Source organism: Mauremys reevesii, linkage group 3 (genome assembly GCF_016161935.1).
Source record: "Mauremys reevesii isolate NIE-2019 linkage group 3, ASM1616193v1, whole genome shotgun sequence".
Classification (NCBI taxonomy): Eukaryota; Metazoa; Chordata; order Testudines; family Geoemydidae; genus Mauremys; species Mauremys reevesii.
This window is the reverse complement of record NC_052625.1, coordinates 84,219,627-84,247,556: the sequence shown is the minus strand read 5'-3', so window position 1 is coordinate 84,247,556 and position 27,930 is coordinate 84,219,627. Positions and strand designations below refer to the sequence as shown.

The 27,930-nt window shown below is 40.9% G+C and overlaps 1 protein-coding gene across 1 annotated transcript in view; it reads right to left on the bottom strand.

The window, feature by feature from the left end:
- Positions 1-27,565, bottom strand: part of THBS2 (thrombospondin 2) — a 49,029-nt gene extending 21,464 nt beyond the window's left edge. Inside the window, exons 1-13 of the mRNA XM_039532816.1 lie at positions 27,423-27,565; positions 25,901-25,975; positions 24,436-24,992; positions 23,070-23,154; positions 11,445-11,641; positions 10,455-10,595; positions 9,965-10,061; positions 8,808-8,978; positions 7,783-7,959; positions 5,359-5,532; positions 4,755-4,882; positions 4,478-4,630; positions 810-1,028 (exon numbers count right to left, since the gene is read on the bottom strand). Coding sequence (XP_039388750.1) covers positions 810-1,028; positions 4,478-4,630; positions 4,755-4,882; positions 5,359-5,532; positions 7,783-7,959; positions 8,808-8,978; positions 9,965-10,061; positions 10,455-10,595; positions 11,445-11,641; positions 23,070-23,154; positions 24,436-24,992; positions 25,901-25,975; positions 27,423-27,429 — 2,181 coding nt within the window. The 5' untranslated portion in view covers positions 27,430-27,565. The remainder of the gene's footprint in view (positions 1-809; positions 1,029-4,477; positions 4,631-4,754; positions 4,883-5,358; positions 5,533-7,782; positions 7,960-8,807; positions 8,979-9,964; positions 10,062-10,454; positions 10,596-11,444; positions 11,642-23,069; positions 23,155-24,435; positions 24,993-25,900; positions 25,976-27,422) is intronic.
- Positions 27,566-27,930: the final 365 nt, after the last annotated feature.

Below are 27,930 nucleotides of genomic sequence, written 5' to 3'. Positions count from 1 at the left end.
CTGTAAGCATGTCAATAGTGCAGTGATTTCAGTGGGACTGCTCAAGTGCTTAAAGTTGAGTACATGCTTAAGGACCTTTCTGAGCTGAGGCCAAGTTCACCCATGGTCCCAGACACACCTATCCTAACCACCATCTACCCTTTTTCTACTATCTCAGCAGCCCTGCTCCATCTGCCCCTCAATCAGCAATACCAGAGCATTGTAATCCTATTGCCTCCTTTGTTGTGGAGTGAGGTGTGCTAGGTCACAAGTGGGGATGGAGTTGCATGGGGCCGCACACTTTTGGCATAATACCCCACAGAACCAGCATTCTGTCGTAGAACATTATTAATATCTGGCTACCAGTACACAAGCTCCTGCTGAATCTTGGTGACTGCATAGTTTCAGTCTTCTTAGATAACTCTTTAGAGAAGAGCTTTTCATGCAAGTAATGCTTGAGTAATTCTCAAATGATGGTCCATGGAACTCTTCCTAGTGGTCCCCAGAACACCTCCCAGAACAGAAAAATAATTCTGCTACAAAGGGGAGGGGACTGGACAGTTTGGGATAAGAAGTGATTCAGGAGTGATCCCTCTTTTTCCTATGAAGTGTTTTACAGAATAGGATAATTGTGAGCCAGTGAAATACAAGACTCCATTAAGGTGTAAGTGAATATACATTCTATACTATCTCATAGAAAGAGTGGATACCTTAACAGTTCAAGTCTGCATAGAAACCATCACCAGTTTTATAATGAAAAGAAATATCCTTAGCTATTAAAAAAAGAAAATTGATTGTGACATAACTTTTTATTGCCCCTTCTTGCTTACCTTCATGCAATGGTAAGTAGCATTGGCAGCACAGACCAGGTTGCTATTGGGCCAGCCATCCAGGTCAGAATCTTCACCGCAGATGCGTCCATCACCAGCATATCCTGTTCTACATTCACACTTGTACATTGGGTCACTGAAATGGCCCAGATAGATGCACTCTGCAGATTTGTGGCAGCTGTGTGTCATATCTAGGCATGGATTTTCAGGTTCACACACCTACAAGAACAGATCGTATTCATTCAAACTTAATGACATCAGTAGGAGCTTCTAGGTCCTCAGCACTTTTGAAACCCAGGCCACTTATTTCGATGTCTCAATTTAGGCACTTTTTAAAAAAAAATGTTGGTCTAAGCCATACATTTTATTTTGTCAGTTCACAATTGTAGATAACTGGCAATACAAAAAAAAAAAAAGCATAACCACAGGTAAAAATGGACATTACTCAATAAATAAATTTAAACAATTAGTTTACGTTTTTTGGAATTACGTCTGCATTCCCCTAGGAGCCATTAATTCTCATTATGGACAGGAAAAACTGCACACACCCATTTCCTTTAGAGTACTGGTCTTCAGGATATAATGGTCTAAGTCTACCAGCTGGTGTGTAGTCATTTTTTTCTTAAACCAGAGAGACAAACAAATATCCTGTCAGCAAGTTTACTGTCACTTTCTTCTTATTTCTTTTGTTTTTCCTGGTAAGTTTTGAGTGCCTTAATTTTAACAGGTGTTGTATATTTAGACTTCACATGTTGAGCTAACTACAACATGGCTCAAAAAGAAGAGACTGATGAAGTCTCATGGCAGCTGTTTTAAAGAAGTTGCCTTAGTTTTCTATGAGATAACATTCCTCTGTGTCATTTCCTCTCCTTTGCCTCACCCTTCCCCACACACATACATCTTGACCTACTGGCATTTAGAAAAGTGAGATCTTCAGACAGATGTTTGATGACTTAGGCCTGGTCTACACTACGCGTTTAAACCGGTTTTAGGAGCATTAAACCGATTTAACGCCACACCCGTCCACACTAAGAGGCCCTTTATATCGATATAAAGGGCTCTTTAAACCGGTTTCTGTACTCCTCCCCAACAAGAGGAGTAGTGCTAATATCGGTATTACCATATCGGATTAGGGTTAGTGTGGCCGCAAATCGACGGTATTGGCCTCCGGGCGGTATCCCACAGTGCACCACTGACCGCTCTGGACAGCAATCTGAACTCGGATGCAGTGGCCAGGTAGACAGGAAAAGCCCCGTGAACTTTTGAATATCATTTCCTGCTTGCCCAGCGTGGAGCTCTGATCTGCACGGGTGGCGATGCAGTCCCAAATCCAAAAAGAGCTCCAGCATGGACCGTACGGATGTGATCGCTGTATGGGCAGACAAATCTGTTCTATCAGAGCTCCGTTACAGAAGACGAAATTCCAAAGCATTTTTAAAAAATCTCCAGACAGAGGCCACAGCAGGGACTCAGCACAGTGCTGCGTGACAAGCGTAACGGAAAGCCAAAGAATCAAATGGATGCTCATGGAGGGAAGGAGGGGGGACTGAGGACTCAAGCTATCCCACAGTTCCTGCAGTCTCCGAAAAGCATTTGCATTCTTGGCTGAGCTCCCAATGCCTGTAGGGTCAAACCCATTGTCCACGGTGGTTCAGAGCATAGCTCGTCAATTTACCCCCCTCACCCACCCCCAGAAGGAAAAGGGAAAAAATTCATCTCTTGACTCTTTTAAATGTCACCCTATGTCTAATGAATGCTGCTGGTAGACACAATGCTGCGGCACTGAACTGTAGCATCCTCGCCCTCCCTCCTTGGTGGCTGATGGTGCAATATGACTGATATCCATCATCGTCATCATCAGCCTTGTGGCAGATGGTATAGTACAGAAGGACTGGTATCCATCCTCATCATCAGACCATGAGTGCTCCTGACTGGCCTCCTGGTCATTCCCAGTAGACGGTACAGAACGGCTGGTAACCGTCTTCATCATAGCAACAGGGGGCTGAGCTCCATCAGCCCCCGCCCTTCATGTGTAAAGAAAAGATTCTGTACTGCCTGGACTATCATAGCAGCGGGATGCTGAGCTCCTGACCCCCACACTGCTTAATGTCCTGTCTGGACTACCATAGCAGCTGGAGGCTGCCTTCCCCTCATTTCATCTCACCAACAAGTCACTGTTTCTTATTCCTGCATTCTTTATTACTTCATCACAGAAATGGGGGGACACTGCAACGGTAGCCGAGGAAGGCTGGGGGAGGAGGGAAGCAACAGGTGGGGTTGTTGCAGGAGCACCCCCTGTGAATGGCATGCAGCTCATCATTCCTGCGGGATCTGACACGGAGCGGGTGTGCTCTCTGGTTCTCTGATACACTGGATCTCTAGTACATTTGCCCCATATTCTAGGCAGGACTGATTCTATTTTTAGATACCATAAAGGAGGGATTGACTCAGGGAGTCACTCCCAATTTTTGTCTTTTGCGCCCCCGGCCAATCTCAGCCAGGGGCACCCATGACAGCAGCAGAAGGTACAGCACAGAAGGACTGGTAACCATCATCTCATTGCCAATTTACAACGGCATGGTAGACGGTACAGAACGGCTGATAACCATCTCTGCTATCATGCAAAAGCCAATGAATGCTGCTGTGTAGCACTGCTGAATCGCCTCTGTCAGCGGCATCTAGTACACACACGATGACAGTGACAAAAGGCAAAGCAGGCTCCATGGTTGCCATGCTATGGCGTCTGCCAGGGCAATCCAGGGAAAAAGGGCGCGAAATGATTGTCTGCCATTGCTTTCCCAGAGGAAGGAGTGACTGACGACATTTACCCTGAACCACCCGTGACAATGATTTTTGCCCCATCAGGCACTGGGATCTCAACCCAGAATTCCAAGGGGCAGGGGAGACTGCGGGAACTATGGGATAGCTACGAATAGCTACCCACAGTGCAACACTCCAGAAATTGATGCTAGCCTCGGACCGTGGACGCACACCACTGAATTAATGTGCTTAGTGTGGCCGTGTGCACTCGATTTTATACAATCTGTTTTACTAAACCGGTTTATGTAAATTCAGAATAATCCCGTAGTGTAGACATACCCTTACTTTGGTGTATTTATCAAGATAATCATCCTAGCTCTCCACTGCATTGCCTCTTATGTAGTCTTTTACACCTGTGAAAAGGGATTGCAAACTCTGGATTTAAAAGGCTACCATTCTGGCCTTGTAGCATTTTGCGCTCATTTCGCACAGGTAGAAATGACTACACAAGGTGACAAGCAGTGGATAATCAGGCCCAATGCACCATCGTATTAGTAGAAAAGTTGCATCCACATTTAGGACCGTATTTTTAAAGGTATTTTAGGCACCTACGAAAGAGATAGATGCCTACTGTGATTTTTCAAAAAGCACCCTGCCACCTAACTCCCATTGATTTCAAAGAGAGTTAGTCACCTACGAGCTTGTGAAAATCCCACTAGGTGTCCATCTACATCTGCAGCTGCTTAAATACATTTGAAAATCTGGCGCTTAGCTATTTGTGGCTATATTTGTTTGTTGCCCAAATTTATGAAATATTCTTTCACAATTTGTTTTTTATGGAGAATGCTTAGATAGGTTTCAGTTTCCATCACATTCCTAACCATTGACCCCTCTTCAACATCACTTACTTGCTTTTCTGCCTTGGCAGCCTCCAGGCCCACCCCGAAAGGCTGATTTCCTTTGTAGCGTGGAGGGCAGGGCAGGCAGTGGAACCCTGGATTTGCGTTCATACAGCGATGGACATGATTCACCTTAAAACAAACATCTGGCACAGCTATACACTACGGAGAAACAAAGAAGCAAAATGAAAGAACCAAGTTAGCATGTTATATAATCACCATACAATCTTTATAAATAGCCTCAAGGAAATGTTTCAAGTTGATTGATAACTGAAACAATGCATACCTCATCAAGATCCTCACACACTGTTCCATTACCAAGGTACCCAGCTGGACATGGGCCACATGACCAAGACCCATCAGGATAACTGTTGCATTCTGCTCCAGGAAAGCATGGATTTGACAAACACCCATCTGTCAAAACACAAGCAAAAATGTAAATAAGGGTAGTAGCGCAGAAAGTAAAGAACGGTAACCCGTATTAAAGAAAAACATTCTCCATTCATTGAAATAGATAAAAAATGATGGAATGCTGACAATTAAAGATATTTGAATGTTCAACTGTATATGAAAGCATTTCCTTTTTGGTTCATGGACTGCTACAAACAGTTGACTATACTAATAGTATACTGAGACCCTGATGCAGGAAATCTTCTTATTCCAGATAACACTTAACAATCTGCACATGCATAGTGTTTCACTGAAGTGAATTAGACTTAAGCATTTACGTAAGTGCTTTTCTGAAACAGGGACTGAATTAGTGTATTTCATACATGTAGACTCTCTAATATCAATTAATGTTGCTATCCATGTGACAGGAGATAAATAACTAGCAATAACAAAGTTTGCAAGCTACATAGCTCTCTGTTGGTCACTCAGTGCATACACACCAATTGGGCAATCATTCTTGTTGCATATATCATGTTGCTGGACATCTCCCACACATTTCTTTCCTCCATACTGTGGCTCTGGGCTGTTACAGAGACGAGACCTGTCACGGATCCCTCCTCCACAGGTGACAGAGCATGCGGACCATGGAGACCAGGGACCCCATCTACCATTAACTGGAACATGCAGGACAAAGGGGAAAATTAGCATGAGCCACATACTGTAGACAACATTCAGCAGTATAAAGGTAACTCCTCCTTCTGATAGCTCTATAAACAGTTTGTAACTGTACCCAGAAGAAAAAATGAAACTGAACAACTGAAAACTGAGATTACAATATTTCCAGGTAAATACATGGATTTTTCAGCCATTTTAGTTATTGTTGACAACTCATAACCGCATGCAATGCCTTTTCATATGGTATATTTTCAATTAAAGTGATCAGAAGCAGTTTATGTTGGCTGATGCATCTGGATTTTCAACATTCACTGATGAGATTGTTATTAAGACAAATTCTATTATGGAAATATGGCATGGGAGAACACCAAGCATATGACCTGCATAACTCTGAGCTCTGTGACTTCTTCCATGATAAAGGTGTTCTGAGAAGTCATTTTGTTAGCAGCCAATTCTGAACCAGCTGTTTCTAATCAGAATTTACAGCTGAAAAAACCCTTAGCGTGCACTTGGTGCTGAGACTCTTTTGTTTATATTTGATGATAAAGATCTAGCTCAATGCAATTAACTGCATTCTGGGATCTCCTTCTATAGTTAGCAAATGACCTCAATGTTTTACATTCAAATCCCTTTTTAAGGAAACTACTTTTATCAAAACTTGAAAGTAAGTCTGCTAACTTATATGACATTTTTACAATAAAGTGACATATACACCACCTGCAGATTTCCTTCTCATTTCGTATTCCAAACTGCACTGCCTAACTAACTCAGGCTATAAGGGCCTGCTTTTGATTTCATGCACATTTTATGCTAGTGCAACTTCACTGATTTTGGTATAGTTATTCCAGGATTACATTAGTATAAGAACAGAATCTGGACCTAACTTCCCAGAATACAGACTGTGTTTTCCCATTTGCTTTGTACAGCACCAAGCACACTGATGGCTCTCAATAAATAAAAAACACCTGGGGCTTATAGTAATTTGGCCTCATAGGTAGAGATGAGTAAATTCATTTTGCCTGTTTTTTAATCCACTCAAATATACAGTGGATTCAGAAGTTCAACTTTCACTTTAATATACTTGGGTTCACATTCCATGATAGACTTGAGAGACTGTGAACAGACAGAGAAAATACTGTAAAAAATAGGATGAAATTAAGCAGGAAGTGGACAGAATGAAAAACAAATCTAAACTGACTGTGAGAAAAGAAAGCAATGGGGAAGAAAGATTTTTTTTTAAATATAAATTATGTGTGTATACTATGTATAGGGCATATAATTATGCCAGCTTTAGGGGGATTCTACTTCAGTTCCTAATATATAGCATAGGTTTCCCTTTAGATAGAAAACATGTTTATTTGTTTGTTATTGTATATTTGAATTATCCTTGGAAACTATGTCTTTAAGTTACAGGAAGGAAAGGTTCCCAAACTTTAATTTTTTAAACCCAAATAACAATTTAAGAAGCTTGCAAAGCCTCAGACAACACCATTGTTACCCATCTCTTCTTAAAATATTCCTGTGAGCTAGGTAAGCATGATAATAAGGAAACCAAGGCACTGAGAGCCAACATGACTTGCAAAGGCCACATATTGAGTCAGTGGCAAGGGCACAAGTAGAACCCTAGATGTCCGAGTTCCATTCCCCTGATTAACCCACAAGACCATACTGCTTCTGAACTTTCTTTTCTGAATCCAGTGCCACAGTCCCAAAAACCAAAGCAAAGGAACAGAGCCAAGTGACCACATACCATAGATTTATACTAGTCCATCTCCAAGGCTGCATGTTAGATCCTGGATCACTATCATTATAATTTAGAGCAATGGTTCTCAACCAGGGGCCCGGGGCCCCCCAGGGGGCTGAGAGCAGGTTTCAGGGGGCCTCCAAGTAGGGCCAACATTATACTCGCTGGGGCCCAGGGTAGAAAGCCAAAGCCCCACTGCATGGGGCTGAAGCCTGAGGCCCTAAGCCCTGCCACCTGGGGCTGAAGCCGAAACCTGAAAAATGTAGCTTCATGTGGATCCCTATGGTATGGGGCCCCAGCCTGCTTGCTACCCCCTAACACCGGCCCTGGTTTTATATTCAGAAAAAGAGTTGTTGTGGCACAGGTAGGTCATGGAGTTTTTCTAGCATGTTGGGGGGCTTCAGAAAGAAAAAGATTGAGAACCCCTGATTTAGAGCCTGGCTTCTTGGAACACACAGTACAGTTCTATTTGACTTTCAATTTGGGGTTAAGCCCACAAACTTACTTGGACATGGGACTCCCTCACATTCTTTCGTTTCACGGCCACTTCCTTTACAAATTTTCCCACCCATCTGCGGGATGGGGGAATTGCAGAGACGGATGCGAGTGATGTTGCCTACTCCACAGGTCACAGAACAGGAAGACCAAGGAGACCAGTGACTCCAGCCACCATCTTGACGTACTGACAGAGGAAAAAAACAAAACCACACAACATAAGGAAGTGCTTGTCCCATCTGGGGGCATAATAGAAATTCACTTGTGAACCTAGCCCTGCAACAGAGCTTTCTCCATTTTACAATAGGTGTCCCACCCTTTATTACTATCTGTTACAAAAGCCAACATTTGGGTTCAGACATCAGAGACTATCTTACATATGAAACACAACCACCAACACAGGACTGAAGGGGACGTTAGAGTAGCTCAGTTCAGAGGACAGATCATTAAAAAAACGTGTTGTAAGTACATAAGAAAATACTTGTCTTAAACAGTTGTTCAGGAGTCATTGAAAGTGATCATGACCAGTGTTCCTTTAGTCTGCCTTGTAGGTACAATAAATATAAGATCACTTAGTATTTTACAAAAGTTTTCTATAACTACTTAATGCAGTTATTTCTTCCCCATATCCTAAACACTTCTGTGCTTAAGGACTGTGCTGAGAATCATGCCTCAATGACACACAAGCTATTAGCTGCCCTTGCAGAGTAGCCAGTGCTGCATATATGCTGACTCAAGGCAAGAGGCCCTACTTGTTAGTATCTTTCCTTTTACAGAGCAAAAACTAGACTGGCCAGTACACATGCATATTAGATTGACACTAAAGATGAGGAATATTAGATGGGTGAGTAAAGGAACAAAAATACAGTATGTCTTGATAATAGTGTACTAATGCATAAATTAGTGTTAAAATATATACAGTTCTAGCAATCAAAGTGTGCATAGGAAATCCAGGCTAGGATTCCTTTTGCTTCATGGTTAGAAAGGGAGAAGCAGAGAGAACATGAATAAGGAGAGAGAGATGTCAGCACTCACTGCGATTGTCACATTTGCCAAGACTACACGTTCTTGTCTGGATGGACGGGCCTACACAAGTGTTGCTGGTGACATCACATGACCTTCCTCTCTGCTGTGTTCCAGAGCCACATGTCACTGAGCACTCTGTCCACTCAGACCATGGAGACCAACCATCTTCACTGTCTTTGGCTGCAGAAGAAGCAAAAACTGCTTAACACTGTTAATTCCTTTGTCATAAGATTTTTGTTCTCACATGTCTTTTTGTTAGAACTTATCCTGTGCTAGTTAGATCTCTGGTTCTGATTTTTATTTTAATCTATCACAGAAAAGATAGAGAACTTTATTTAAAAAGAAAACATAGTTAGAGATTGGCCCACCTCAGATACCTGGATCTGAACACCCTCACATTTTGGGGGCAGGCCGCTATAATGGGCTGACCCAATCTCTGGTTCCAGACATCTACATACTTTGGAATGCAGATACAAAATGTGAGGCTTGGACCCATCTCTAAACACAACATAACCATAAATGTGATCGAGAGCACAATGAAAATATGTGCTGTATATAATCTGAATAGGCAAGAAATCTGAATATGATGCAATAAATATTACACTTCAGAAAACTGAAACTATTAAAAATGTCTTGCAATTTCTTTTTCTGCAATAGACCTGTCCAGCCCAGAACAAGATATATTTCCAAAACTATTCTTACTACAAATGCAAGCCACAAACTGCAGTGCTAACTTGGAAGAATCCTTTTGTTATTCTGTTCCATATAAGTGAAGTATTGTAAGATTCAAAACAACCGAAGGAGAAAAGAAATTTGTGAGACTTTTTTGCCTTTCCAATGATTATTATACTGAAACACAGGAAATTCCCATTTTTCTCTAGAATCCAAACACATTCTATAGGGGAACGGCAGGCACACTAATCCACTCTGACTGCAGTCTACTTTAACCAGATAGTAAAAAAAAAGAAAGAAAACCAAAGAATACACAATGGGAAATTGGAATGTGCAGCCAGAGAAAATGCAGTTAAACCTCACTATCCTGATGCTTAAATAATGATTTTTCTTTGGCTCAGTTGGTTTTCAACTCTTCCTTTACCACCCCTTAAATAAAGTAGGTTTTTTAAAAACTGCCAAACAGGTGGATTTTCCTTTTGTTAAATACTTACAATGAAAGCAGACAGGACAGCATTCACCTTCAATAAATGATGGATTGGCACAAAACACCGCTGGGCAAGTGATTTGATGGCACACGGTTTTAGAATTCTACATAAAAGAAAGCAACATATTGGCTCATGTATATGTTCAAATACAGGCAAATCTTTGTATCCAGGGAAAATTCTACCCATATATTGAAGAGATTTTGCTTGTCATCATTTTAAAAGACAAAAATATTTTGTTTAATGAGGTTGGATCTTTATAAAAGGAAATATTTTTAAACCAAGCAAGTTACCAGTATAAGTCTGCAGTATTGTCCATTAGAAACTGAGGACCTAATCCAAAACCCATCAAAGTCAATGGGGAGTCTATTTATTGATTTCAGTGAGCTTTCAATCAAGCCCTGAATAAATGTTGGATGCTGGAACAGGATTGAGTAGCCAAGCTGGATTCAGTCCATTGTCCATTTTGGAAATAGGGGGAATCCTTCCATAGTCTTACCTCACAGGTACATTTGGTGCAGCTATCCACAACCCAGTTTTCATTATCTGCAAAGGCACGACCATCCTGCCAGCAGACCGATTGGTTCTTTAGAGATTTGTTAGGCCCAATCAATTCCCACATAATTTGGTTCTCCTCAGACTGAAAGATTAAACAAATAAATTAATTATATAACTAAAGTGCCTTAAATCAAAAACCAGAGAAACTATCACTCAATCACCTGACTTTAATATATGATTGAAAACTTACACTTTTATGCATTCATGTACTTTAGCCAAGAAGAAAAACACAACTCAGTTACTGTACCACAGAGTGCAATTCTTTAAGCTAATATTATGATCATAATTACCTAGCGCTCAATAAAATCTACTGTAAAAGGCTTTTTTTCCCCCCCAATGTAGTTCATCATCTTCAGAAGGGAAAATAATTCTAATCCCGTGACATGCAGTAAATTATTAAAACTTTGTTTACGAAGTATGAACATGATTCATAACTAGGACTTTAAGTAGCTATACGCTTCATCATACTGCAGTGGTGAAAGATAAAAAGATAAAACTCACCTGCATTTGTTTGCCCCTTAGCTATAATATGTGGCCATTATAAATATAAACATAATATATTTATATATAACACACACATGCATAGATATGCACATACAGACATATGTATATACAGTACACATATGGCCAAATTTGACTAGTGATTTTGAGCGCTTTGAATTTTGATTACCATATGGGAAATATTTTTAAAAGGCCTGATTTTCAGAAATGTTGTTCTAAACCTGTCCTTTGAAAATCATGCCCAAGTGAAGTGTCATAGTCGGGCATGCAAAATCATTTGTGGTCACTTTTGAAAATGTAGGATTCCCCTCCCCTAACAACCTAGCCATCTTTATAGATGTTTAAGCAAAGTGACAGAGGGAGACAGAGAAGACAACATTCTATAATTGACTTTTTGTCTCTTTTGATTCTTAAGTCCAGAGATACCTACCACTTTTTGAAGGTTATCCACTAAATTGTTAACAACAATGCGCAACCCAGTGAGCTCAGTGAACACAGTTCCCAGCTCTTCACAGGAGCGGTCACAGAACTCCATCTTCTTCTCTGTCTGTTCGCCAACATACTCCGTGGTGACAGCAGGGTTAAGGTGAAGGATTTCAGTACTCTCATTGATAGTGTTCACTTCAGCTGGTAGGGAGAGAGGGGAAAAAACAGTTGTGTATACAAGTCTTCTGCTGATTACAGCTTACGGCTGGAATTATAGACTGGCACCTGTAGGTAGGGTTTAACTGTAGCTCTTTTGGAACAGCTTCATGCTAAATTATACCCAAGAATAAAAGAGGGGTTGAATGTCAGCTGCTTCCAATTATAGACACTCCCTTTCAAAATTAAGAGCCCAACTCCATCTCACATAGTCATCATTTAAAGGCACTACTGGCAATGTAAAACACTCATTTATGAAAAAAGATAACAAAAACATAGAATGTCATAAAAACATACACATTAAGTCCTCTCAAGGCCATGAAAAGTTTTTCATTTTTCATGACACAATAAGGGCTATCCTTTTCATTTGGGTCACAGAGACAGGACTCTTCTACTAATGAGGCCACCACTAAGAGGCCAAGGTGGCTTTTAAGCCACTTTTGTGCTCCCCCAATTTCTGGGATGGCCAAGGCCTTCTTCCGCCCCAGGCACATCTCATAGCAGCCTTCTGACTCTTCTAAATTAAACCAACTGGTAACAGCTTCTTATGGTATGTGTACACTGCACCTAAACACCCGCAGCTGGCTGGTGTCAGCTGCCTTGGGCTCAAGGGACTCAGGCTACTGGGATGTTTCATTGCAGTGTAGACTGTCTTGACCAGGTTAGAACCTGGGCTCTGGGACACCCCCCCACACACACAGGGGGTCCCAGAGCCTGGGCTCCAGCCTGAGCCCGAATGTCTATACTGCAATGAAACAGCCCCATAGCCCAAGTTCCGGAAGCTCGAGTCAGCTGACATGGACTAGCTGTAGCTGCTTAATTGCAGTGTAGACAGACCCTTAGTGGCACTTCTGTACCACAGAATCACCAAAAAGCACAGTGGTCCAGTCAACCCTCTCTCCCCACTGGTACAATCCTCTACATCCAGAGGAGAATTATAGCTGGCTGTACTGGCCAGGAATTCATCCCAGCTCCAACGTCAAGGAAATACTGCTTGGATAACTTGGATAGTTGGATAGTTTCTCTGCTTGGGTAACTTTTCCAGCCCCTTTACCGCACCAGACCTCTATTTATCTACCAAATACCTACAATATGGTGAGTGTTTCTCCCACACTGACCTGCCGATGTTCTTCAGTAATCATCTGGAAGGACATTACTTAAGGCTGAAAAAATAATTTAAACTCTGAACTTTATGGACTCTCTGGTGAGACTGAAAACAAAGGTGAAAACTGTGGTGTTTGACTATCCACTGGAAATTAACTTAGACCAACAACAATTCCACATAGGCAACCAGAGAGCTGTCAGAATACAGCAGCTTTCAGTCACAATCAGCACATAGCTGCGTAACCCATCAAAAATCCCTTAAATCATGCAGCTCCCTTTGATACAGTGCTGATTAAATGAGCTACCTCTAGCCTGAGATAGATATCCTCCAATAAACTCTCTTTTCCATGCTCTGTTCTCCTAAGTCATCAACTAGCTAAGAGAGTCCAGTTACCACAACTATCACTGGTGGAATAAGTGGAAAACCAGAGAGTGTTCACTGCCATCCGTTAGTTAATGCTGCAGCTCATGTAGTATTAGTGGTTTTTGCAGCTTCAACTCATGGCTGGTTGTATGGGTGAAACTTAGAATAAACTCCTTTACTGCAAAAACTATGGAGAAAAATAATTCAGGCCAAACACTGCTCCCACTGAAGTTAGAAGTTTTGCCACTCTCTTCAACAGAAATAGGCAAGGACCCTTAGGGCACATCTACACTGCAGCTGGAAGCATGTTTCCCAGCACAGGTAGACTGACACGCACTAACTTGAGTCTAGCTAGTTCACTGAAAATAGCAGCATAGCTGGGATAACATGGGTGGCAGCTTGGGCTAGTACAGACCCAGGGAGTCCAGGTGGGTTTGCAATCAAGCCGCTAGCCCAAGCTGCTAACTCAGCTGCACTGCTAATTTTAATGCACTAGCTAGCGCAAAGCTAGTGCATCCATCTATCCGTGCCGGGAAGCATGCTCCCGGTGACAGTGTAGATGTACTGTATGCATCCTTGCCTGTTTCTGTGGAAGAGAATGACAAAACTTTCATTATCTTCAGCTGGAGCAGTATTTGAACCTAATTCTTTTTCTCCTTAGTCTCTGTAATGGCAATCAGTATTTGTGTATTTGTGTGACTGAGAGGTTTTGGTTCACTAGCAAGAAGCTTATTCAAAGTTTCACCCGTGAAACCAGGCATAAGGTGAAACTGCCAAAAACACTAAGACACCAGCTGAGCTGCAACATTAACTAACGGGTGGCAGTGAAAACTCTGTTCTTCTACTTATTCCGCCAGTGATAGTCAGAGCATCCCAAGGTCCCTTAGCTAGTGTACACATATCCTTTAGTGAGAGGTCTAAGTAACTCAAGGCTTGGTTATTAAACTGCAGTGAAAATTATGGCAGAAACAAAGGAGACGGCTAAATATCATCACTGAAAATCAACAGCAAAAACTGGCTTTTGGCATAATCCTGCAGTCCTTGTGCAAGAAAAATTCCCATTTAAGTCACCTGGAGTTTTGCCAGTGTGAGGACTACAGAATCAGGCATTTTTTGTTCCCCCCTCTGAGTAAATGAGGGAACAACATGGTGCCATACTGAATCGAACCCAAGGATATCTTCCAATTACAGTTTACTTCCCAAATTACTGAAAAGGTTAGAACAGGGGTCGGCAACCTTTCAGGAGTGGTGTGCCAACTCTTCATTTATTCACTCTAATTTAAGGTTTCGCGTGCCAGTCATACAGTTTAATGTTTTTTAGAAGGTCTCTGTCTATAATATATAACTAAACTATTGTCGTATGTAAAGTAAACAAGGTTTTCAAAATGTTTAAGAAGCTTCATTTAAAATTAAATTAAAATGCTGATCTTATGCCACCGGCCCACTGCCGGCTTGGGGTTCCGTTCACCTAGGCCAGCAGCAGGCTGAGTGGGACCGGCGGCTGGGACGCCGGCTGGCGAGGGGCTGGCAGCCAGAACCCGGGACCAGCAGCGGGCTGAGCGGGGCCAGCGGTCGGGACCCCAGACCAGCAGTGGGCTGAGCGGCTCAGTTTAAAAGTCACAGTTTAAAAGTTCTCCCTGTACATAGCAAATTGCTGGAGATCAGCATGACAGAAAACAGCAGCAATAATTCTTCCAAACATTTTGAGGCAAGAGGACTTTCTTTCTGCCGAAAGATTTTATTTAATGAAAGTAGATTTTTTAACAAACAATAATGATAATAAACGGGGACTAAAATCCTCCTCTGCGCCACTGAGGTTCTTACTCAGTGTCTACTCACTCCTTACATAGGTAAAGCTCCTTTTGACTTCAAAGGGAGCTTTGTGTGAGTAACAGCTACAGGATGTAGCCAAATATTGATCTCAGCTTTATGGGAAGCTTTACTTCCCTGCCTTTCAGTAAAGATTCATTCACCATATTTAGTGTCAATACAGTACCGCAATCTAGTAAGGTGACCCAGAGTCTAACGTAGCTTAGAGAGACTGATTTGATCACTCTGCCCTTTCTTAAATGTTCCAAAGGAGAAATGCGGCCAGTGATTGCAATACAGCATATCATCACAAATGTATCAGCTCAATAGCCACATGAGGTGAAAGGAATTTAAAAAATGGGGAGGGAAGGCTGATTTTATTCTTAGTTACCCCATGGTTTGTGAATACCTTGCAAGATAGTCTACACTGAATTGTTTCCAGTTATCAAATTTAAAGAAATTGGTATCTTAGCAACTAGGACAGAAAGAAACTATGTATGTGGCATCATGGGCCAGAATCATCTGTGGTGTGACTCCTCTTACTTTGGTTGCCTTTTGATTCCTTGAAATGAATGCCACTTTCTTACTATGTGGAAACATTAGGCTTCTCTGATTCCCCATGTGATACTTTTCAGATCATTAATTTCATACTGTCAAGCCAATGTAGAAATTTGACTTGACCTGAGCATTTTAAGAACAATATTAAATCTGTAATCTCAGCAGAGTTCAGTCCTAAACTATGTTAGAAGCACTACATCTATACTCCCTACTCCCCCTTGGCAATCAGCGAAAGAAGACACCTGGGGATTTCTGGGGAGGCAGTTCTATATGGCTGGCTTCCTGCTCATTTCTTAAGGGCTAGATGACTCGCTTTGGAAGGAAAAGGTGCTGAAACTGTAAATGTTGATATAAAGGTAAAAACGTGCATCTTTTCCCAAACACAACTCTCATTCCTCTGAGCTGGCCATGGGTGGGATTTTATTTTATGTATTTATTTAGCTTTTTAAAACATGCCTCTCCAAATCTCTGTGCACATGTATAAGTCATTTTAAAAAATGCACACAATGATCACATTATAGTGAGGCTCCCCCACTCATCAACCTAACAGCTCCCTCCTGGACCACCTCTCTAGTTAGCCTACCTCTCAGAAAGGGTTTAAAAATATATAGGCCTTGCACTCTGCCCTGAAAGTCAACAAATTCAGGCCCCTGTCAGAAAAGCAACAGGAGTAATCCCAGAGTTGAGGGGATTTCATTGACAATGCCTGCCCTGCCCCCCACCCTCCACCGCCGGCCCCTCACATTTAAATCTGGAGTCAGTTAGCTCAGGCACCTCAGCTCAGCTGCCATGTAATCAGCAAAGGAGAAAGGAAGGACAGCCTTGTGTTTCATGCATTGTCCTAAAGCTTGGGGGATCTGGATTAAAATCCTAGCCCTGCCACAGACTTTCTTGGGCAAATCATTTAATCTATTTGTGACTCAGTTCTCTTCCTGTAAAATGGAGATAATCACATTCCCTTTCTCCTACCCTTTGTCTGTCTTGTCCATTTAGATGAGAGCATGGATTCTCTCTTCCTATGTGCTTGTACAGCACCTAGCGCAATAGAGACCTGAACTGGGTTGGATCCCCTAGATGCCACCATAATACAAATAATAATAAAAATAAAAATAGAGGCCTCTAGCTATTAAAGATTTCATAGATCAAAACTAACTCCTTGAATTGCACCCAGGAATAAAGTGGAAGACATTGCCACCCACTCCCAGCAAGAAACTCCTCCCAGTAAGTGGACAGCCACATCCTGCAGTAGCTGAAGTTTGCTAGAGCTCACTAGATATAGCCTCCAGTAGTGTAGATTGCAGTAATCCAATCTGGAAGTAACACAGGCATGAATACCTGTGGCAACTCGCGGTCCAAATTCTAAAGAATAGGTTGCAAGCTAATCAAGTGTAGAAGGGACAAAGATTTCTTGGCCACTGCTGATATCTGACCATCTAGAGGCAACTAAAATTCCAAAAAGACCCAATGCAGATCCATACTTCAGTCACATTTGGTCAATGTTCAGACAGACTAGCATCTGGGGCTTAATCAAGGTGTGTGTTGTTAATTTAAAGTAATTTGTCTTGGCATCAAACCATACCAAGGATTAACTACCATAATTGTTTTCTTATCTGAAAGTACAGCAATTGTCTAAATAGAGAATAGCCTTATTTAGATTTGTGCTGAAATACCAAGGTCCTGAAGTATAATCTGAAAGCTTGCTCCATGATGGATTTTCATAGATCCCAGAAAGTGTTTTGCAAGAATGTCATGGGTCACAAAGGTTGAGACTATCTTCATGGTAGTTCCACTCAAGAAGCAACAAGAACTGCTAATATAGGACCCCTGGGTACACAGAACAGTCCCTGGAAGCAGCAGGGCCATTCTATACTCCTGCCTGCTCAGTGTTCCCATGGACATGTTGGTCCAATGTCCTACACCTCCTGCCTCTCTCCGGAGTCCAAGTGATTAACAAGCATTCCTGCCTCTCTCCAGGCTCCAGGAAAACATCTCTCAATCTTCCCACTTCCCAACCCTCTCAGCTCTCCCACCTTTATTTGAAAACTATTTAAAATAAAAGGTTACATTGTCCCCAAACAAGTTTTGAACCTGCCAGGCTTGACCAAATACTTCTAGTGTCTAGTATCACCATGCTCAGTTAAAGCCCAAGCCTTGTTTTTTCACAAACCTCCAATGGAAGGGTGAAATCCAGCCAAGGTGAAGGCCAGGAGCACAAGCCAGCCTGGATAGAAACAGTGCTGCTGAGCTTGCAGGCAGCTCCCTGCACATTTGCAGAATTCCCTGCCAGTATCAGTGAGAGGTGCTAACCCAGAACTGCAGCAGAAACAATCACTTCCTGTCACAAATATGGGCCAAAAGTTCACATTGGGAAGGTGGCCTATGCCCATATAATAATAGGTCCAGAACAGCAATATATACACCTCTACCCTGATATAACGTGACCTGATATAACACGAATTCGGATATAACGTGGTAAAGCAGTGCTCCGGGGGGGCGGGGCTGCGCACTCTGGTGGATCAAAGCAAGTTTGATATAACGCGGTTTCACCTATAACGCGGTAAGATTTTTTGGCTCCCGAGGACAGTGTTATATCGGGGGAGAGGTGTACCTTAAACTGGAAGAGGCATATACAGGCTTGGCTTGAATAGCAATCCAGTGTTCCCTTTCATGTCTTTACTCAACATCAGATCATTAGGATGATTTGAAATACAGAATGTCACACACACACCCCATCAATATGTTGCAGTGCATTAAGGAATGCAGCACAGCATGATATGTGTTAAACTTGTTAGCCCAGTGAGCAGTATATCACCAATGGCTTTTCTTCTGTGGTAATTAAGCTACATGGGCAGCGCCATGAAGCTGCAAACTGCAACCATGCGTGTGGCATGTCTCATGTTTCTCACATGCATGCCACAAAAATGATGTGACTCCACCTCACATATTTGAATGAGGAATTTCCATTCCATTGTGTTCAATTGAGTGTTGTAAAAAAAAGAAAAGAACATTATTAATTGGTCTATTGACCTGCCTCCTTCCGGAGAGGGTGAAAAAAACAAACCTGTGTAATGTACCTGATTTGTAGCTCTTGTGTTTGGACCCCAGACATAGCTGATGGATATGGTTTGGGGGAAAGGAGGAACACCTGTAGCAAAACAACTCCCTGGTTGACTATACAACTGCAGATGCTGAAGTATGCAAGGTATTCCAGCTAAGTATCAGCAGGCAGTACTGTCATAATTTTCCTTCTACTTTCTCTTTACAGTATGGTTCCATGGGTTTTGGCATGATCCAATCTACTTTTGCTGACACTATTTCCCTTCTTGGTAATCTTCCAACACAAATAGAGAAGATCTGGAGATCTGCTCTGTATTGGCACAACAGATCATGCCATTATATCCTCATCTAGGTGAAGAGGGTTCCGTCAGTCTTTTAATTGCATCAATTACTCTAAAATTTCAGAGCTCTGCCTTATGGATCAGATGGTTTAATGTGGTCCTTGATGTCTACATGGGCTTGATATTTACCAAAGCTCACTCTTCGCCGGGGAATGAGGGAAGTGATGCCTGAACTTTGGCATCCTGGATGCCAGCCTTCTGCTTTACTCTGAATGCACCATGGCATAAACCAAAACAAGATTTACACTTTCTCATACCTGTCCCTTCACCCACACATGTCCTGCCACTAACAAGGGAGCCATGGATAAAACTGATCACACGTTTGGATTTGCTCTCTACTCAGAATGGAAACATTAGCAATGAGATGTTTCCCCTCCTACTCGCTCCTCCCTTTTGCCATTCAGCAATGGTGGGAAGTGTAAATATTACTTATGTAGAGTTCTCACCTAACCTGAGCAAAGGAACCTGCTTAAATGAAATGTGCCAAAACCATAGAAGGGTATGCCTTGATGCCTATGCTGCCTAAAGTAAGACACTCAACTATCAAGCCTACAAATGTTTAGAACACTCATCAGTACAGTATCTAAAAGCTAGATCCACAAATGGACTTAGGTACCTAGCTGCCACTTTTGGCACCACTAGGGTCCTCAAAACCCCTGCTCAGCTGCCACCTAGCTCTGTAGATTGCCAAAGCCCCTAGGCACCTAAATTTCCACCATTACAATTCCCTTGGGGGCTGCTTCTTATTCCCTTTGTTGTTTGCTTTGGCAATTAAACCATTTGCAACAACTATGAAGAAACAGCCCCTTGGTAAAGGGCATTAAAACACATTCTGAATTAGAACACAAAATAGCTTTGTATGCTGATGATGCCTTGTTGTATTTGCAGGATCGAGAAGCCTCATTAAAATTTATAGAACAATTGACTCCAGAATTTGGGCAGGTATCAGGCTTCAGAATAATCTACAATCAATCTGAAATTTTAGGAATTAATATTCCCCAGAGGGTCAAAACAAACTGTTGTCAGCTACATAAATTTAAACAGACAAAGGAATTGTTAAAATATTTAGGAATAAATATTGCAGAGAAACATAAGAATCTTTTTAAGGCAAATTATCCTCCCTGTGGAATACAGAAATAAAAGACTTGGAGGAATGGAACAAATATGAAATCTCTTACCTAAACAGGTAAAAATTAACATCCGCTTAAAGTTACTATTTTTGTTACAGTGCATCCCTACTGGTATCCCTGACGTGACATTAAAAACATGGCCGGATACACTATTAAAATGTATATGGAAATGGAAAATACAAAGGGTGAGTGTTATAGTTCTGTGTAAGCCTATAAAGTGGGGTGGACTAGCTTTCCTCAATTTGGTTTATCATCATTATGGATTGAAATTAAAAGATGTGATTGATTGGGTTAACAATAGACCATCCAAACACAGGGTAAAACTCAAACAAGCTGGCAGATAAATATAGCTATTCATAGTAATTGTTGGGTTAAAAAGAAATATCACCCGTTCATCCAAACCACTGCAGCTTTGGACGATTTTTTAAAATTCCTGTTGCTGAGGTCTTCTCCCTTAGCTACTTTCATTAATAATCAGGAATTTATCCTTAGGAAATTTCAAAGTGGCTATTTGTTGTGGGTAACAGCTGAGATTACTCAATTTGGATGGCTGTTTCGGGGTACTGATTTGAATGATACCAACAGATGTGATGTAAATAATATAAACAGTTGGTATTTTCATTATTTACAATCCAAATATTTTATTGTAAATCTGGACACAAGACAACTCTATCTAGTCTTTCAACCATATTTGAGGAGTTGATGCAGAAGCAAGTTGGAACAAAAGCTTTAATTTCTAAGATACGTACAATTCTGATTGAAAAAGATGTTGATGAGAAAACAACCCAGAGGAAAGATGGGAGAGGGATTTGGACAAAGAAATTGATCTGGATGAGCAGGTCTCTGTATGAGAAAGGGGATATATATCTTCAATTTGTGTGGTTCATAAAGAACATTTTAATAAATTATTGTATAAATGGCATTTTGACTCCAGTTAAGAACCATCAGATTTTTGCTGCTAGGGAGACGCTCTGTTAGAGGCGTTGTGGGGAAGGGGGAACATACTTGTACATATGGTGGTTATGTCCAGGAATTAGAGAGTTTAGGGAGGAAATTAAAAAGATTAATCTTATGACAAAATGCTGTCTTCCTAGAAATACCCTGGGCTTCTTACTTAATGCTCCAATACAGGATCTCTCTTATAAACAGAATGAGAAATTAATTTCATTTTTTTATTGTTAGCATGAAGACTTTGAATTGTACGTTATTGGCAAAATTTGACTTCTCCTGTGGAATGAATCAAATATGGAGTGTCTTTGTAGTAGAAAAGAGTCATACCAGGTTCATACACAAGAGAAGTGCCAAAAGAGGATAGGAATTTAGAGATTTGGTCACCTTTTTTAGAGTACTCAGTGGACGAGGTCTCCCCAGCCAGCAAGCTGAAATCCTTAGCCAGGTTCTTTGAATATTAACCTAATCCTTAATAAGTAATGTATGATGTACTATGTTAACGTTTTTTCATAAGTTTGCCTTAATAAAATGTTTAAAAAATTCCCGAGGTGCATGCAAGGTCAATCAGCTAGGCATCCTAGGAACATACCTAACCCACACAAAGTGGCTACAGGAAGAGTTGGTGCCCACTTCATAACTTTTAGCCTAGTGGTTAGAGCACTCACCCAGCATGCGGGTTCAATTCCCACCTCTGCCTGATATGGAATAGGGATTTGAACTTGGGTCTCTCCCCTCTCAACACAATGCTTTAACCACTAGGTATTCTAAGGCAAGACTTTCTCAGCCTCTCTTGATGGAACTGTTCCACCACATATAAATAACGAAATATTCATTGGTGTGAGGGAACACTCCTAAGTGACACAGTTATACCAACATAAGAGCAGAACAGAGTCTAAGTGCCCTACTGACTGGACTAAAGTGTTATTCACACTTACTCTACAGCCCAATACAATTTTTTTTTTTAATCATAACCTACAAGGATTCAGTCACAAAGCCCCTTTCAATGATATCACTAATAGATTTGGCACCTAACAATTTCACTTTTCTAAAGTTTGTCTAAGGTCACACAGTGAGCCGGTCAAATAGTCAGGATTAGAACCCTGACACGTGACTGCTCGGCTGTGTCTGTACTACAGCAGCGCCAATGAAGCTACACCATTGGTGAAGATGCTCTAAGCCAGAGATCGGCAACCTTTGGCATGTGGCCCATCAGGGAACTCCGCTGGCGGGCCAGGACGGTTTGTTTACCTGCAGCGTCTGCAGGTCCGGCTGATCACAGCTCCCACGGGCTGCGGTTCACTGCTCCAGGCCAATGGGGGCTGCGGGAAGGGCGGCCAGCACATCCCTTGGCCCATGCCACTTCCCGCAGCCCCCATTGTCCTGAAACGGCGAACTGCGGCCAGTGGGAGCTGTAATCGGCCAAACCTGCAGACACTGCAGGTAAACAAACCGTCCCAGCCCACCAGTGGATTTCCCTGAGGGGCCGCATGCCACAGGTTGCTGATCCCTGCACTAAGCTGATGAGAGAGAGCTCTCCTGTCAGTTTAACAACTCCTGCCTCCAGGAGAGGTGGTAGCTATGTCCACACCGGTGCTTAGGTCAGCATAATTTATGTCAACCAGAGGTATGAAGTAATTTGTAATGTAGACATTTCCCCAATCCCTTGCTCTAATCATTTGAGAACATTCCTTCATGGAAGTACATGGATATTTTCACATATATTAAATTTTCTTTCCAACTTTCAGTAACTTTCTCCTTGGTAATTAGCTTTTCCCCAACCCACACAAAGAACCAAAATTCTAAATCTGAGCAGCAGGGATAAAAAAAATCAGATTATCTGGTAGAAGCAATATTTTGATTATATCTATTCAGCAATATTTTAATTGTTTACAACAATTTGCATTGTTTGTCACTCCCAAAAAATGTTCATAAGTAGCTTGTCAACAATTCCAAACCTTCCAGAGACGTGTTCTACCTCTGCTCCAATTCACACTGGCTTCAATGGGACCTATGCCATGGTTTGAGGTTAATATATGGACCTTGGGCTTCTTCATTTTCAGATTCAATTAAACAATGATAGTGTGAAAAAATATACGTACTTGTCTGGCTCCTCTGACATCCTTTGTTACGCAGAACATCCTCTACTGAAGTATCAAAAATTAAATGAATATTTTGAATTAGACCCTGTAATCAAAGAAAACAACTTTCAGATCAATTCAGCATTAAATTTATATCACTGAGGTTTTTGTATGTATTCTTCTCCACCTATCAACCTCCCCAGTTTATTAGTTGGATTTAATCACAGGTAAATACTCAAAAGTAATGTAGGATACAAGCCAAGAGAAATACATACTAAAAGTTAACTTTGATAACTTGGTTACATTATTATTTATTATACTAATGAAGTGCAAAAGCAAGTGGTTTTTTTCAGAATGAGTCATGATAGAGTAATATATGATTAGCTGTTTTCATGCTGCTGTCTTGTTGTGAGTTCAAATCTCTATTTCCATACAATTCAATTAGAGATCCAATTATCAGAGCAGAGGCTATGTAGCACAGTGGGTTGCAAGCACTGGCTTTTCAACTCCAGAGACAAGATTTCATGTTTGATTTCAGGCATAAAGAATTGGGTGGCTCAACCTAGCCCCTGAAGAACTTTGTACAAATCACTAGAGCAGGACAGGAGCTGGATTTTTCATTTTGCAGGAAAATCCACAATTTCAGAATGTTTTCCATTCTGAAATGGAACAAAATAAAAAAAAATGGAATTTTCCTTGAAACAAAATCCCACGCCCGCCCCCGCACACATACACACAAATGAATCTTGGGTCAATCAAAATGTTTCATTCCAATTTTGACTTTTAAAATTTTATTTTATATCAAATTAATTTTTAAAAATTGAAACAAAGTCACTTAAAAGTAGAAAAGCAAAATGTCCTGTTCTGAAAAGTTTGAAATGGAATGTTTCAACCTTGTCTAAATGTTTTTAAAAAATTTTCTTTTAAAATTAAATTTCATTAAAATTGACAAATTACCATGAAACGTTTCACTTTCGCTGATCTGGTGTTTTCTCACAGAAAATGTTCTCTTGCAAAATTTTTGACCACCTCTAAAATTCACCACAAAATATGGGACTCTGCTATGGGAAGCCTCACAAATGGGAAAAAGGGCTATTGAATGTTAACATATTGCATGGGGAAACCTATACAGATGGATGGAGTGTGTTTTGCATGGCTCTCGACTGTGCTGTATCAGTCCTTCACTTTCATGAGCACTAAGATTCATATAATTCACTCCAAGCAATCAACTAAAAGATGTATCGGAGCAAATTCTGTTCTTTTATCCATGCTTCCCCATTGACTTTGGAGTACATGTGAAAGTACAGTTGGGCCCATTGTCTCCTAATATTAAATGTAGCTAAATTCTTTACCTCATCACAGACCCTAACGCTTTCCCGTTACCTACCCTGAAATGGTTCTCTCGAATGGACCCCTTTGTCACATACATTCTACTGTTCTCTTCTTTCAGCTGCTCATAGAAAGGCTCCTCCAGGATGAAGCTGTCAATAAGGTCACAACCAACATAGAGGCTGTAGTTCTCCCCTGTCACTTGCACTGTGAGGTTCTTCCATTGTGAGTCTGCTAGGTCCACATCTTCCAAGGAAATCACATTCTGGGAGCCATCTGCCCAATAGATAAGGTCCAGGGTATTGGCTCGGCCATTGGAAATAATCTCAAACTGTCTCTGAGAGATGCCAGGGCCCTCTAAAGCAATGATAGTACCTCTGGATTGCCTGTCCTGCCTTAGGGTGGCAGAAAGAATAAAGCCCTCATTTTTCCGGATGAGTTTGAGAATCTGTTTGAATTTCTCTGGATTAAATGGAGGTATATGGTCAAATCGGATGAAACGATATGCCGGGACGGTGGGATTTGGACCCCGAAATAATTTTGCTCCAATTGTCTTTCGGTTTATGTTACTGATTTGAAATAAGTCAAACGTCGTCTCATCTTCCTTGTTACCATCTGCAAAAGTCAATAGCATGTAGCAATGTGAATACAAAAATGGGTGTAAGGGAAAATAAGTGTGCATAGTACACCCAATAATTCTAATGATTTGATAGACACTAGCATGTTTGCTACCTGTTTGGCAAAATAAACCCATTACTCCCATCTGCTTGGAAGATAGAAGCACATGTGCTATATTTGGCATGGCACAATAAACAGCATTTCCATCTACTTAGCACTTTCATCTATTTGGTAACTTTATATGTAAAAAAAAAATCCTTAGTAAAAGTGAACAAAATTCCATATACATAACCATGCTTATTTTTACAAGGACAGGATTTCAAGCTACCTACTCTAACTCTCAGCGAAGAAGAATCAAATTATGAACACCGTGTTACAAAAGGTTAACTCTCAAGAAGAGGATAGAGTTACACCAGATATGAATTTGGCCCAGGAGGCCACATGGAAATGAATATCTGGCATTGTGCCCTTTTACACCCAGCCTGAATTTGATCCACAGAGATTTTCTTCTTTCTAAATTTCTGACAAAGCAGCTCCCGTCCACCCAGTCCATTTAAGTCTCATATTACATACACATTACAGAAAGGAATCATTTAGCAATTAAGAATAGGTAAATTTAGGTCAATGTTCAGTAGGAGAAAACTATTTTTCTATATTTCTTTTGTCAGTAATAGGTAAATGTTATCATCCAAATGTGCCAGTAGAAATAAAACTTATCTTAAAGTTTTTGTCTTACTTTGTTTATTTTAATCAGGTTTTCCTTAGATTATGCTATTACTGTATTGTCTCCAGTGATTTAGCTATCTCATTTTTAAAAGTCAACATTTAGCTTTGCAAATTACTGTAATTTCTGCTTGCTTTCAAATGCCTCAAGCTTCAGGAAGTTAAGAAGTTTCAGGACTTACCCTGAGCATTTGAAGAAGCCCACAAAGTTAGCAAGACAATTAGCCACAACAGCCTGCTCCTCTGTAGCATAACTCCTATGAATAAACAAAAACGATCAGTTAGGAAAATGGTCTTTGTCTATAAGACCTTCAGATGCCTCATGGAACTGTACTGGAAAAAAAAACAACTGTGACCATAAGCAATTCTGTTTATATGCAAAAGCACATATTCACAGTATTTTTCTTCCTGTTTGTTTGTGGTTTTCTTGTTTGTTCATTTTAAGATGAAACAGGATATTTGTGATTAAGAGTTCTGCTGCTTATCCCTTATATGTGGTCACGCTCTTACATTTATGACATCACAGTTGCATGCTCTGGACTTGATTTTTGACATCAAATGCAGAGCATGATGATTTCAAGTGAATTCTTAAAAATAAAGATCCTGTATTCATACACATATCCTTAACAATAAAAAATTAAAGATATACAGAAAAACTATGCTATGTAAGCAGAATTTTCTTCAAGATTTTTCCATGAGATATCATCAAGGCTTTAAGTGACAGGATAGCCAGTATACTAGCTGTTCCATCTTAAGTCCACTTTGAATCACAACATATAGCTGAATTATTTGCAAGATAATAGAATTTCATGAGTTCTATTCAACTTTTAAACATGCCACTATAGAAAGTTACATACACAAAATTTATTTCAGTGCTGACTTTTAGATAGATAGCATTCCCTTTAGGTATTCCTGTATGGTTATATAGATGTGTAAGCAGTATATCTGCATTTTCATCTAAACTTGTGTATGTGTATGCACGTCTGTTAAATAGTGCAACCCCAGTTTGCCAGCTGCACTGTATAGACACATACATTTCAATATACCAGTATGCTACCTTGATACTTTAAAAAATGTCTAACCTAAATATGCAAACAACCTCAGGGACATTATCTTTTACACAAAGTCAAACTTTCAATATAAAACTATAAGTGTTTGCTGCTCAAGACATTATTACAAAACTATTTATCTGCAAATCTGGGATGGTTAGCTAAAAATCCTACTTCAAGTACATTTTGACAGATGAAACACCAGCCATTTACAAATATTTCCTTTTCTATCTAATGTACATATTATGGTAGATAGGATGCAATGACCAGTAGTATAACAAACGTGTTTACACCCCATTTCTAAATGCTGCTTCTTTAATCATATTATCTACCTAACTAACCATCACCAGGAAAGATGTCCTATAATCTGTTTGTGCAAAAAATAAACCTGTACTGTATGTGCACAATTCATGAATACTTGTTAACAGGAAGTATTTAGGGGACAAAATTCCCAGCTATCGTGACAGCTGAAAAGTTGGTCGTCCAAAAGAAAGATGGATTGAATAACAGATGCTCTGCTACTGAGCTAAGCAGACCTAAGAGGAGATGGAGGACAGACAGATAAGCAGACAGACAAATCCATCACCCATCGCTCATAATAGCAGTTTTCTGCCAATCGCGGCATTGTGACATCTTAAAAGGTGTCCCCCCTTACCCGGCATAAAAGGATCTGCTGCTGCTCTTTTATTGTTAACGCTCCAAATGAAATCCAAAAAGAAAGAGAGCGGGAGTTGTTTTAAAAAGCGAAGTGCAAACTCCAAGCGTCCTCGGGGCTGCGGAATCTGCTGTGGTCTGGCTGAGATTCCTTCCAGTGGCTTGCGAGGGGCTACTCTCTGCTTTTATATACTCTCCCTGGCGTGTACTGCTGTCAATCAGCCACACAAGGAAGCGCTTTTGAATTCATTCCTCCGCAGGAATGACATAATTCCCGTTTCTGATCTGACAATTTGCTCTCGTCTACCTGGAAGGCGATCCCAACTCCAGCCCCCCAGAACCATCCCGCTCCGCCCTTCTCCTTTTTCTACAAGGGACGGTCCTAAATTGGGACATGGGAGGAGCAAGACAAAGCAAAAGGGATGTCACTTTCTCACTTTCCCTAGTCTTCTGTCAGGACAAGAAGCGCCCTGCCTTTCCCTCCTCTCCTGGGAAGAGGAGTAGCGCCT